Source organism: Onychomys torridus, chromosome 11 (assembly GCF_903995425.1).
Source record: "Onychomys torridus chromosome 11, mOncTor1.1, whole genome shotgun sequence".
Lineage (NCBI taxonomy): Eukaryota > Metazoa > Chordata > Mammalia > Rodentia > Cricetidae > Onychomys > Onychomys torridus.
This window is the reverse complement of record NC_050453.1, coordinates 7,151,933-7,166,550: the sequence shown is the minus strand read 5'-3', so window position 1 is coordinate 7,166,550 and position 14,618 is coordinate 7,151,933. Positions and strand designations below refer to the sequence as shown.

Here is a 14,618-nt window from a genome sequence, read left to right as displayed (position 1 = left end):
AGGCTGGTCCTCTTAAGGCTGCGCTGGGCTGACAGGACTGAAGATGGGTTTGTGCTGGCTGGCCCCACAGCTTTGCATCTTGAGTGTGTTCTCGCCACCCTGGTTTCATGCCCCTTCAGATGGTAGCTTCAGCCTCCGGGTCTCCTCCTTGTAAACTACCCAGCCCTTGACTGTGCAGAAGAAATGGCAACAGAAACAGATGACTCCAGATTGTCGATCCCCCTCCAATCTCTCTGCCTTTTTATACATCCTTAATTTTTATCGGTCATAGAAGAAAATGACATTTTTCAATGGCCTGTTTTGACTGTGATCCCTTCTTGAGTTTTGGTTTTTGTTCCTTTCTTACCTTCTCATCTTCATCTCCCTGTTCTCCTTTCTGGATATTGCTTAAGATTTTCACTCTAACTTAACAATTGCCTCTTCACTGGCTAAGACAGCAGACAGATGCTGTCATCTTCTCCCTGCTGCCTCTTTCCCTTGACCTCACCCTGCTCTAGAAGGTCTGAGCATTATTGTTTGATCTCACTCTTTGGCTTGCTCATATTTAAGAACAATTTCTTGCCTTTCCCTATTCATATCTTCCCATCTGTTCCTCAGTCCCTATACTTTGTGCATATAGTAGCCAAACCTACATAACCCAGACAGTCAAGGGCTAACAGGCTTGTATTTTAGTAGTGTTGGGGTGGAGCATATGGTCTTTCATGTGTGTAAGCAAGTGATATCCATAGTCCCCTAAATGACTCATGGAATTCTCATCTGTATCAAATATGAAGTATGTAACAAAATAGAGTAATTAAACAAAGGTTAGGGAAAGATAATTAGAAAATAGGGTTGCTCTAGAGGGGATGACAGAAGTGTCTGGGATGTCTTACAAATGAGTCATATTAGAAGGATCTAAGAGACCTGTTAAAGGGTGATGTGGATCACCTGCTGTTCTGGAGACCCAGTACACTGATATGTAATTTAAAACTAGCAAATCTGAATGGGGACAGCGGTCTGGCCAAGATTAGCTAGGCCACTTGAGGTATGTATTTCTCTGCAGTCTGGCCCTCTTAGAGTTTATGAGGTTAGGGATATGATTAGGATAACAAAGAAGAGAAATGGAGTGAGCTCTCTCAATGTCTGTAATGAGTACCCTGTGGAAGCCTAAAAAGTCCCAGATGGAGGAAACAGGCAAGAGTCCTGTGGGCTAAACAAAGAACAAGAAAGCAGTTAGAACAGAGGCAAATCTGAGACTTGGAGAACTGGGAATAGGAAAGATAACTGGGAAGGGCAGAGATCAGGGAAGGAAGCCAGAAAGTTCCCCCAAATGGAAGGTCAACTGGACACAAGAGAGACAAAAGACAGCATTCTGAAAGGATGACTGGACATAGGCAAGGCCAGAGAATGTAGCCTGCTGGGGGCCATGTGAGGCTGGTGAGCAGCACCCCTTGAGACTGACTGTGTGTGAGGAAAGAGTTGAGAATCGGATGAGAGGATAACCAGATAACCCCTGTTGTAGGGTCCCTGTCCTTATCACGTCTGAACTAGGAAAAAAGCTCTGGGAGAAAAGATTTAGTTTTTGGTTTTGGTTTGGTTTTGATTCATGCCTAATTTGAAGGTGATGCACAGCAATAGAAAGTCTATTTCTAGTGTTAAACAATTTTACAAAAACCTCCAGGGTATTTATTGTCTCTAGAAGATGAGAGGAACTGTAGATGACTCCTTTTATAACCAGGTTGAGGCCAGGGTAGAGTTGGGTGGGATATACACACCAGGGCATGGATGCTTCAAAGACAAGAGAAGAGCTGACTCCTGTTTGCTGCTCGTGACTCATCTTTTTCAATGTGTCTTTGATCTAATTGTCATTATTGGTAAAATAATCTTTTCCTTTGGTGTCCAAGACCCTACTTCCTCTGATCAGCTCTCTGTTTTGCTGTTTGCTCCTATGCAACCACCTTTCCACTACTCAGCTCAAGCCTTGACATCAGCCACTATATTACTTATCTTTGACTATTGTTGAGTATATGGTCACTTCTTTAGTTCTGGGCCCTGTACACCAATTGTTTGATCTTAACGCTGGTATATGGCATGCCCTCATCCTCTTGACTAAAGGGATAAACAGCTTTTGTGTGTCTCTCTCCAAATAAATGGTGCTTTAATGGGATTCAGAGCCTTTCAGTCTGGACATGATAGGACATGATCCATATGCTAACACTGGAAGGAGCTGTGGAAGCTCCTTCACAAAGAAAAGAAAACAATGAAGGTCTCAGTCCTAGAACACCAAGTAACAGCACCTGTTGGGCAAACATTAGGATGTGTGCTCGAACCTCAAGAGCCCATGTAAAAAGCAGGTGTGTTTATATGCACACATGGAATGCTATGGGAGATAGGGAAGGGAGAGTCACTGGAACTTAATGGCACTAATCTAGTTTCAAGTTTTGTGAGATGCCCTGTCTCAAATAGATATGGTAGACATTGATAGAGCAAGATATTAGATATCCCCACTCAGACATCTGTCCCTACACGTACACATAGACACACATATATGCCACACATATACACTACAGGAGCACTTATACAAAGAATAGTTTTGTTTTAAAAGATAAATAATTAGGATAAAGCTTCCCATGATTCATTTGTGCTTTTTGGAATCAGTCACTTAGAAAGTTTGTGATGAGCGCTAACCCTCACATTTCACTGATGAATCCTGCCATCTCTTCTCACTTTAATATGGATAGTCACTAGAGGAGAGACCTTCTCTTACACAAGGTCATAGAGGGAAAGTACTTCAAACTGTGACATGAGAATTGCTCCAGTGTGTATTTGCTCATCAGGGAGAGGGGAACAAATGAACTTGTTCCCTTTTATGATTTCTATTTCTTTTCTGAATGACAGTCTTCTTGGATGTCTCTGCTGACTTCTGCTTGCTGTCGTTATAACAACGCCAACATTATCTAAAAGTGAAGAGTGGACTGACTAAACTCTATGAGTTTTTATACAGCATTAGACAGTTTTAGCATGCAACTATGGCATATGCCTGTCATCCTATCACTTGGGAGATAGAAGCAAGAAAATCAAGGATGATTAAAATCCAGGCCAACTTCTGCTATATAGTGAGGCCCAGGCCAGCCTGGGATATATGAGACCCTATCTCAGAGAAACTAAAATCTTTTTTTTTTTTTTACTTCTCAAAAAAGTTCATTTATAATCTAGTAGTATATAGATATACAGTGTAGGGAATAGTTATGTCTTGATATTTAAAACAAAAAGAAAATCATGTAGTATCATGTGTGTACTGCAGTAGATGTTTACGAGTATAAATGTATTAATTTCCAGTGTCAACAGTGAGCTATTCTATTGTTAAGCTGTGGGAAGGGGATGTAGAAACACATCGTGTTCATGAAGTACTGTGATTCCCTTATCAGGCACCTTTGACGTTCTCAGGAACTCTTTCTCACCCCCTCCCTTCTTCATTCCTTTTTATTGAGACGAGCAATGCCTGCTGGAGTGGTTTTGGTTGTTATTTCTCCTGGTTTGTTTTCGATAGTCTTTAGAAATAATTCCAAAGGACCAAATAAATAAAATAATACAGACACCGACCCTAAACTGCAGCAATGTTGACAGAACCCACCAGTCCATGGCAGCTTCCTGTGACCAATGTGGAAAAGCCTTTGCCTGTTTTCATTCTTTAAAGTGTACCCACTGGTAAAACATGGTCACATTCTTCCAAAAGCTGATCCTGGTGAAAAACATTTACCTCTAACACAGGCAGCATGCATGGCTTAACTGGCCCCCCAAACAAGGAGGCAAGAAAACCATCCAGGGTAAAAAACAAACAAACAAACAAACAAAAAACAACAATGCAAATATGTGTATCCCATTTGTCTAACTCTAAACAATGAGAAAGGAAAAATTAAAGTAGGTGACATCTGGTTCATCTATGTGCAGGGCACATGAGCTTGCTGGTGTTATCTGTAAGTGGACCTGTGAGCAATTCTTATTTCCCTGAGTGAAGGCATCTCCAGTTCCTCTAGTACCTTCTCCCATGTTTTTACATTCCACATGTCACAACCCACAATGTTTCTTCTTTAATGTCCAAAGCCATCTAGAGTCACTAGTCCAGTTTACCTTGTTTTAAACCTCAAGGAGCTAGGTGTATCCAGCCTGGTGCATACAAAAGTGTAATTGTGCTCAGATGGCAGAGCCCAGGACTTGAGGCTGGGCAGATCTCTAAAAGCTGAGACTTCAAGAACACATCATCAGATTTTCCTGCCTTGAGATTATTTAGGTGTTATAGCAGAAACTCTCCATGTGCACACAATGTCTTAGATTTGGTCTGGCCAGCTTTGTGCACACCCATCTCCAGTGGGTCTCAACGGGTCCTTGCTCTGAGAACTATGTCAGCGACTTCAAACAAAAGTAGACACCTTTCTTGCAAAGAGCTCTCCTCTTATGCAGTGGAGATGTAAAACTTGGTACACATTTTTTCACAGGCCCAGGCTTTGCTGTGACTCTGTAGACAGTTGGCTATTGTCTGAGATAACAGCGATGACAGACTGCAACCAGGTTCCCATCCTCCCAGTCCAGCCTGGGCTGGATCACAAGTTGGGGACAGTTTCAGAAAAGAGAGAAAAGAACACAAAGAGACTTGAGGCTCATGCTGAACACAACTATTTCTGCCTGATGGTGTTTGTTTTTTAATGGAAGTCACAAGGACCATGCCACATTCAGGAATGAGAAAACAGACTGTGCCTTTAGTGGACAGCAGGACTAAAAGGTTCTTCAAGGAATTCCAGCTTTTGTATGTTGTTAATAGCACCACGTCCTCGATGTGACAAAATGGGATGGTACAGAGCTGAGCATCAGGACATATAGGGAGGATCCAGCTCTTCTTTCCCACTAGACCAGGTATATTAACTTGCTCCTGGATATAATAAATTACTGTAAATTCAGTGTCTTAAAGAAACAAGGATTTATTATCATTTAATTCTAGAGGTCAGAGGTCCTAAATTAGTTTCAGTGGACTAAAACCATCATGTCAACAGGCCACCTGTGTTTCTTCTCGAAACTTCATTGTCTTGTTCTTGATTCCCCTTAGAGTCTACCTACATTCTTTAATGGGTAAAGAGAAGTAGTGTTTGTAGGGGGGTGGGGGGGTGGTGGCGGTCATAGTCCTGTGTGTATGCGTGGCGTTAAGGGCAGAGATTGAAGAGAAGTAGTGTTTGGGGGGGGGGACACGGGGGTCATAGTCCTGTGTGTGTGTGTGTGTGTACGTGGCATTAAGGGCAGAGATTGGCACTGAGTACTTTCCTCAGTCTCTTTCCACCTCATATTTTGAGACAAAAATCTCTCATTGAACCTGAAAATCCCTGATTAGGCTTGCTGGCCAGATGCTCCAGGACTCCTGGCTCTCTGACTCTGCCACTGGGCTTACTGGCTTACATTGCCATAACCTAGCTGTTACATAGGTACTACAATCAAGCACAAGCCCTTATGCTCCTGGCCAGTGAACCCCAGGGATCTGTTTCCACATCTTCTGGTTGGTGATTGTGCTATTTTTTTCTTCATTGTTGGTTGTAATGTATCTCCTGGGGATTGAACACAGGCTCTCTTGCTTGCTCGCAAGGCAAGCTCTTGGCTAAGTGATTTCAGATATCCTCATCCCTTAAATTCTGTGACCCACAGTTCCTTCCTTCACCTTAAGAGGCATAGAATAGCACTTCTCTGAGCTTGATTTTTCCTCACATATTTTTTTCTTTTTATCTCATCCATACTACTCTGCCATCCATTTATAAAGACCTATGTAATCACATTGAATAGTCCTGGATAATCCAGGGTCAGAATCCATATTTGCTGAGTTCATTTTACCGAGAAAGAAAACATATTTCAAGTTTTACCCATTAGGACTTAGGTATTGTTGAAAACTAAACTTCAACCTGTGATAAAAGTCAGCCTTCTGGAACTTGGGGGTCAAATGTGACCTGATCCCCAATTGGCCATCAAGATCATCATTCATAGCTACTTTCTGAGGACAGCAGTAGAATTGAGTTGTAATAGAGATCATGGTATTCACAGAACCTGAGATGTTTATTGTCTCGTCCTCTGTAGGTAAAGACTACAGAACCTGTAATGAGACAGACCAGACTGTCATACTCTATCCCACTAAGCCTCTCAGAATTGTAACTGCATGAGTCCAGGAAGAACTTTAAGAGAAATGAAGTTTTTTTTTTCCTTATTCAACACCACTCCCTACTTCAGAACACCTGGTGAATGGCCTCTCACCTTCTTCTTAAAAATATGGAATTTAGAAGATCCACTGTCTTGTGCAGGAGCACGTGGGCAGTTGTGATTGTGAGTCAGAGGTGTGGTCTTCACATTGAAGAAAGTGTTTCCTTCCTGTAACTTTCTGTCCTATTTTTCCATCTTGTTCTGTGGCCACAGAGAATCAATGTAATCTCTCTTCTCCTCGAAAGCACTCCATATCTCAAGTACTTGAGCAGTGATGTGGAGTGTCAGCAAAGGAGGAGACACTGGCTTTGGGTCCAGAACATGCTTAGCAAGCTTAGTTTCCTGTAGATGACAGGAATGTTTCCTCTCTGGGATCATTGTGTAAGTGCAGCATGGGCTATTTTGTGAATTCCTGATTTCAAGCCAGGAGAAGGTTTTCTTCATCTGGTTCTTGAATTGTTCACTTCTCCTGAGTCAGATGCCAGCACTCCCACTTGCTCTTTACTAAACCATGTAAATATGACCTTGCACTCACGTTGACTGGGTGGCCTCACCCTATATCCTCACCCTCTAAATCTAACTCCAGCTCCAGGAGCATGCAGATGTTCTAGGAGTCTGAAACAAAAAGCTAATGTTTTTACATGTAGCATTCATTCTTTGTTTGTTTCTGGTGTCCCATCCTAAGCCTATGTCTTTGCTGGTGAATCATTCAGGAAACTTAGATCACTCGGCAGAATGTTTTGAACCCTGTGTGTGAGCACTCAGCAGTGTGTGTCCATCCTGACTGTGTGTGAGCACTCAGTAGTGTGTGTGCATCCTGACTGTGTGTGAGCACTCAGTAGTGTGTGTGCATCTGTTTGTGACCATTCAGCAATGTGTGTCCATCCTGACTGTGTGTGACCACTCAGTAGTGTGTGTGTGTATCCTGACTATGTGTGACCACTCAGCAGTGTGTGTGTATCTGAGTGTGTGAGACCACTCAGCAGTGTGTGTGCATCCTGACTATGTGTGACCACTCAGCAGTGTGTGTGCATCCTGACTGTGTGTGACCACTCAGCAGTGTGTGTGCATCCTGACTGTGTGTGACCCCTCAGCAGTGTGTATCTGAGTATGTGTGACCACTCAGCAGTGTGTGTGCATCCTGTGTGTGACCACTTAGCAGTGTGTGTGTATCTGACTGTGTGTGACGACTCGGCAGTGTGTGTGTATTTGAGTGTGTGTGACCACTCAACAGTGTGTATCTGAGTGTGTGTGACCACTCAGCAGCGTGTGTTGCATCCTCAGTGTTCTGTGGCTCATGGTGAAATATTCTTATCCCAGCTCCTTAAATTGGCTTTGGGGTCTGACTTTATTTTCCTCGTTGGTTAGCCCTTTCTAAAAGAGTCAGTGATTTGCAGTCTCTTCCTCCTTCATGCTCTGTGTTGAATAATGTCTATTCTCTGTTAGGGACTTACAAACCCAGGAATTCGACTGAAGTCTTCATTCCCTCTCTATCAAATTTTCACTCACATTTCAATAATCTTATTTACTGAAAATGTTTCAATTCTAACCCATTCACTTGCTCATTTCCCAATACCCTAATTCTGCCATGTCTTCTCTTTACCTTTCCAGCTTAGTGGACCACTAGTGTCCATGCATTTTTAATTTCCAAGCCCTCTGATTGCAAGGTGTGGAGATAGTCAGTGGATAAGAGTATTGCTGTGTGTCCAACTTAGCCCTCTATTGCTATAAGAAACATCATGACCAAAAGTCACTTGGGATGAGGCATTTTCTCAATCATGTTTCTTCTTCCCAAATGATCTAAGCTTGTGTCAAGTTGTCCAATAAACAACAATGGCATTGTGCAAGCATCCAGACCCGAGTTCTAATCCCCCTGCACTCACATAAAAGGTTGAAAATGGCTGTAATTGTTATAACATTGGGGGCAGAGATAGGTAGATCCCAAGAGCTTCCTGGCCAGACAGCCAGGAAGAAATGAACTCTGGTTCAGTTAGAAGCCCTGTCTCTAAGAATTAGGGCAGAGAGTGCTATCTATTCACATATTCCACTGACTTCCACATGCACATTCATGGACTGCCACAATCATACACATTTACATCCATGCGCGCTCGCTCGCGCTCTCTCTCTCTCTCTCTCTCTCTCTCTCTCTCTCTCTCACACACACACACACACACACACACACACACACACACACATGCTATCTACATAGCCTAAAGGTATTTTGTGCTATATGTCAAATGTACCTGTACTCGGATAGTGACCTATTATATGAGTAGTGGGATTTTTCACCTGAGGATTCCTATCAGCACAAACAGTTTTAGATTTTGCACCATTTCAGTCTTTGGTGGTGGCCAGCTGGTACCTTCCCCTAGGCCCCATGGAACATGGTAGTTGTTCATCCTGTACTACACCAAAGAATCTGCAGGCATCGTAGTTCCTGCCAGCTACCACTCTCCTCTGTCCCTCCCAGTGGTCTGTGCGCTCCTTGAGGACAGGAGCAGCTCATAACACTCATCGTTATACACTCATCGTTATATCTTTGATATGGATCCCATCCAGGAACATAACTGGGCCTCAGTGAATGTCAATCCTCATTTAAGTCACTTTCATGCATCTATGAGCTGTGGTCCCAGAAGAAGGGGTGACCTCTCCCCCGTATCCCTTCAGATAAACTTCCCAGAGATGTCACAAATAGGGAAACACACTGTCTTTCTTATGACTTGGGCCTCTTCAATAATAATAATTAGGGTGACTTTTGTGCTGTTTATATAACTAAAAGAAACTCCCAGGAAAGCACAGGTTAGGAAATTTGTCATTTAAGAGACAGAAGCCAATTATCTCCTTAGTATACCTGGTAAGTACTGATTTGCAGAGGGGGAACAGCAGCGGTATGCTGGCAGACGTGAGCAGAGCCTCCCTCCTGTTTTGTTTATCATAATGAACTGGTCAATAAACATCACAAATTGTTTATCTATATAAATCTTGACAGATTACTCTTCATGAAATCCATTTAGCAACTGAGGTTTTCCCATAAGGATGAAAAATGAAGATTTTAAACAGATTGCGGGACCAGCTCGGGCTGTACCAGGAGAGTTTGTGCAATAAAGGTTTCTTTATATTAATATTACAAAAACCATTTATCCTGGAAAAATCAATATCACAATTCATCTTAGTTTGTTGCCTCTCTTCTAAGCCCAAGATGTCTTCTCCTTTATTGTGTCTAATTTTGTTTTAATAAATGTGAATTATATTTCATTTGGTTGCTACTCCAAGGAGGGGCATCTGAAGAACTGCTCTTGAACTTGTGGCTTATGTGCTAAAGAGTCTTCAAAATGTTTAAAATCGTATTTGGATGGCTGAGAAATTTATAGGAATCATTTCATTTAAGCCTTAATTACAGTATTATCCCCTGTGTCCTTTGGACTGCTAGCAAATTGTAATATTCTAGAAAATCTGCTCTGATGAACTTCACTTAAGGAAAATTCTCTCTAACTGAAACTAAACAATTATAATAAGTCGGATATGTTCGATACAACAGCGGCTGGGAGAAGAAACAATAAAACCAGAAATAGATGCATTTAATTACTCAAAACATTGCTTGCTTTCCTAAGAAGTGATTTATTTATTCCATTTGGACTCAGAACTTAATATCCCATGGATATTGACATAGCTGATGCTGAGCAGTGTGGATAGCAGTTGGTTGGAAGGAAATAGAGCTTCCTCAAGGGATGGAATTATGTCACACACTGCAAGCCATTACTCTAAATGCACTGTATGTAAAGTAAGTGTGGTTGTCTCGTGAGTGAATGGCAATAAAAATGGAAACACTCAAGAGACGCTTACTCATGAGTGGTCTATATGTATGCATATATATGTATGCATACATACATACACACACACACACACACACACACACACACACACACACACATGGAGAGAAAGGACTGCGTCTTACTGCTCAGGCTTGCTAGTATTATATTAAAAGCCTACAAACAATATACTGTAAGTGATAGTACATAATGAAATTAAGAACAAATCAGCTATTTCATTGCCTCTATAATTCCATTTTAATTCCAATGCTTAATTTTCCTCATCTCTAATACTTTGCCTGAAAAAAAAATCTATTTAGGGATGAAATTCTAGTACAATGTGTTTAGATAAAGACCGTCAGGGTTGTTTGTAGGAGGAAAGGTCCTTTTATCAGGACCATAAAAAGGACAACTATGGTACTGTTGCTTTCAGGAGAAACCATACTTTATTTATTCCCAATGGCAGATTTGTCCATCAAACAAATTTTCAGCTTATTTTGCAGCTTTAGCTTTTATCGGCTTTTTTAAGGGTGTTGAATGATTACCCGAGAGATCACGCCATAAAATTTGCAGTAGGGTGAAGTCACAATATCCACTAGTTTCTCTATAGAATAAGTAGGGAAATCTATTTAGTGTTGTTTTCAATGTACTGCATTGAAATGGGATGTCCCTACTTAAATAGTCTTAGCAGGCTTTTTTTTTCTTTCTTTTTTTGTTACATCTCTAATCTTTATAATGTTCAGATTGCTTAGCCTAATGAAATGCCACAGGAAGACCATGCATGAGAATAATTTACCCTGAGGAGGTGTTACTACTGCTAATATTATAGATGATTTTAGGTCTAAGAGCTTGTAGAGCTTGAATATTACAGTGAATATGCCTCATTATCCTATCCTATAGCACTAGAACCTTTGTATAGATCAGAGTAACTGTATTTCCTCCAGTCTTATCTGTATAAATGATACTTAATGCTAATTGTCACATTGACAAAATCTGGAATCTGATTTGAGATGGGCCTAAGGTAATTGTGTTGTGTTAATTGAGATGGGAAAATCTGTCCACTGAGGGTGGCACCATTCCCTATCTGGGATTCTGAATGTACAGTGAAGAAAAGGAGCCAGGTAGCAGTGGGCACCAGCTTTCTAGAAGTGACTATGGTATGATGTCCTGTTTCCTGTCCCTCCTTCTGGACTTTCCAGCCATGATGGAGTGTCCCCTCCAACTGGGGGCCAGATTCAACCCTGTCTCTTTTAAGTAGCTTTTGTTAGAATACTTTATCTCAGAAACAAAACAAAAAATGAAACTAATACAGTGCACAAAATATAAATATAGCTCATAATAAGCATCAATAATAATTAGAATCTATCTGATTAGGTCAGCAAAATTTAGTCTTTATAGAATAAAATATAGAATTTGAAAATTTTTAGGGAAAGCAGTGACTTATTCTTAGTTTACTTGTTATAACTAGAAATTTAAATTAAAATGATTTTGTAGTGCCTAATTTAAACAGTTAGCTGACCATAAAACTTCCACTGGAAGAAAACACAATTTTCATTTTATTGCATAGTTGGTATTGAGGCTAAATATGACAATGCACAATGGCATGTAAAAGCTTTTCTGCGAGTTACTGAAACAAAGCCTCATGTAGGCCAGGCAGGTCATAAACTCACTCTGCAACTGGGAACTCCTGATTCTCCTCCCTCTGACTCCCATATTCTGAGATTTCAGGTGTGCACCACCATGCCTGGCTAGAGTGGTGTGTGTGTGTGTGTGTGTGTGTGTGTGTGTGTGTGTGTGTGTGTGTGTGTGTGTGTGTGTGTGTGTGTTGCACATGTGCATGCTCATGTCTGTCTGCTTGTTTCTGTGTATAGAGGCCAAATGTCATTGTTGGACAACCTCTGCAGTTACTTTGTACCTTGCTTTTTGATATCAGGTCTCTCATGGAATCTTGAGCTCACTGATTCTTCTAGACTGCCTGGGCAACACAAGCAGGATCTTTCTGTCTCCATTGCTGAATGCTGAGTAACCGGCACTTAACCACCCAGCCGGTTTTCACATGGATGCTGATGATCCAAGCTCAGGTCCCCATGCTTTTTCAGCAAGTACTTCACCAACTGAGCCATCTCCCGGGGCCTCTTTTTGAGGCCCATTAATCCATTAACGAAAAGAAATCTTTGCATGGATTGAAGCATGAGCAGCATCTTGATAAAGATATGTTCTGTTTCATTTGATCTTGTGTTCGTGCAGTTCAGGCGTCCTTTTCAATATGCCAGCAAAAGGCAAGCTGTATCCAGCCACAGTGTTATTGATAGGTATGACATACACTGTGCGTTATTAATGAGAGTGCTCTTCTTTTGTGCTTTATTTGTCTTGTTTTCAGATGCCAGCCTTGTCACTGTCATCCTGCAGGAGCCTTGAATGAAACTTGTGATGTGGTCACAGGCCAGTGTTTCTGCAAACTGTTTGTCACTGGCTCCAAGTGTGATGCTTGTGTTCCTGGTGCAAGCCACTTGGATGCCAACAATCTATTAGGCTGCAGCAAAAGTAAGTCCATTTTAGCCCAACGCTGACAAATTATGTGCCAGGACCAGGGAAAAAGGTCTCAGTGCTTTCCTCCATTGAGAACTCATTAAAAAGTCCTAGGTACAGTCTGGAGAAGTAAACTAAAGCAAATTTGTTAATCACACTAAATGAAATCTACATGCTTTTCCTTGATTAAATAATTGAAATTTCTGGAATGATTATGCTGGTAGTAAAACACTCACAGTGGTCTGCTGGAATGAAATCACTCACAAAGAAAACACATTTCCCGTTTCCCTCAGATGAGGAGATTTTCCCAGAACATCGATTTACTGTTAAAATCATGATATTACTATTTAAACAAAGCCAGTTGGCTACCCTAGCTCCCAAATGTATTTCCAAGTAATTTACTATAACAAATAGAAGATTTGTTATTTATTACAAGTTTCATGTACTATATTTGAAGTTTCACAAACACTATTCTAATAAAGTTTATTAATATTATAATTTTACAGTTATTACTTTCACACTATACTGAGTCCTGTAATTGATATTCTGTTCTTGCTACTTTCTACTTCATATTAGTCATGAGAGAGTCTGCATCCCACATTTATAATTTATTTTACTCAAATATGGTATTTTAGTGTCTTCCGACTGTGTACCACTCTTCAGTGCCCCACACTGACTGCTGAAGGTCACCTGCAGTCCTTCAATTTAAGACTGTGCATGATGTTCCTGTGTTTACTATAAGACCATGTTTCCATGCCTTCCAAGAATTCCTAAAAGATGGCTCCTGGACATGTGATAAAAAGTGCTCCAAAGTATACTGTGCTGTGTATACTCTCCTCATGGGATTCTTGGTCTGTCATGAGTCAGATGCTAGAAGCGTCCCGCATCCTGATGTCAGAGCTGGCCGGTTTGTCTGGGAAAACAGCATACCTGGAAGCCTACTCGCTACATTTAAGGGAGGTGGGGAAAGGAGAGAGGAGAAAGAAAAGGGGAAGACTGAGTGATGGAGAGAGTAGGGAATAGTGGGATCTACAAGTTCCTTATATATGAATAATAGCCATTCAAATTAACAAACTTGGCAAGAATGTGAGGGGAAAGGTAGACATTAGTATGGGACCTGTTCCTGAGACTATGAACTGATTCTGGCTGTTGTCTGTGGTTAACAGGTGTCAAAAGGTTTTCCTGCTGGGCGTTGGTGGCACACGCCTTTAATCCCAGCACTCAGGAGGCAGAGGCAGGCTGATCTCTGTGAGTTCAAGGCCAGCCTGGGCTACAGAGTGAGGAAAGGTGCAAAGCTACACAGAGAAACCCTGTCTCAAAAAAAAAAAAAAAAAAGAGTTTTCCTGAAAATCCCAAAGTAGCTCATGGTGTCCCTCTGCACAGGCTGTAACCACAGGATGATCTCCATGGATGTATTTCCTATTTCCTGGAAAGATACCGATGATAGTTTACCACATCATCTGTGATTAGAGGGGAGAGGGACAGGAAGTTCCCAGTGGGATCCTGGGATATAATTTTTATATTATAAAAATATAATCCAAATTGCTGAGGATTGCATATAATGAAAGTAGTGATGCCCTCTCTGTTGGCCAAGTCACTTCTTTCCCATCACTTAATTTCATCCTTTCAAGAGCTGCTCACCTCCCTAGATCAGAAAGACAGAAGAAAATTGAGGATTAAATAGTTTTTTTTTTTGCATTGCTTCCTAGTAAATTATAGCTTGCTCTAAACTCCCATGTATGAACTTCAACAAAACCATATATATGCAAATGCATATATTCATATGTTTTAACCATTTATAGCTCACTTACATTTAAGAATATTAACCTCAAAGCAAAATCAAGAGACCATTTCATTCATAACTGTATGAAAATAAGACATTTAGAAATTCTGTTAACAGAAGAGATATGAGACCAATATACTGTAACTGCGAGAGTTTTGCTATTACCATACATTTCAGAGAAGTCTTTTTATCAGTCTCTCCCATGTTACATATATTTTGAATGCAATTTAGTCTTTTATCTTGAGACCCTGAAAGATTCACCAGATGGCTTCAGATATTTTATACAA

The 14,618-nt window shown here is 41.0% G+C and overlaps 1 protein-coding gene across 2 annotated transcripts in view; it reads left to right on the top strand.

Annotated features, from left to right (window-relative positions):
* Nucleotides 1-14,618, top strand: part of Ush2a (usherin) — a 701,257-nt gene that overhangs the window by 167,354 nt on the left and 519,285 nt on the right. For both annotated transcript variants that reach the window (XR_004946207.1, XM_036202543.1), the window contains exon 14: nt 12,400-12,563. Coding sequence is in view for 1 of the 2 variants with exons in the window: in XM_036202543.1 (XP_036058436.1) it covers nt 12,400-12,563 (164 nt within the window). In the remaining variant the exon portion in view is untranslated. The remainder of the gene's footprint in view (nt 1-12,399; nt 12,564-14,618) is intronic.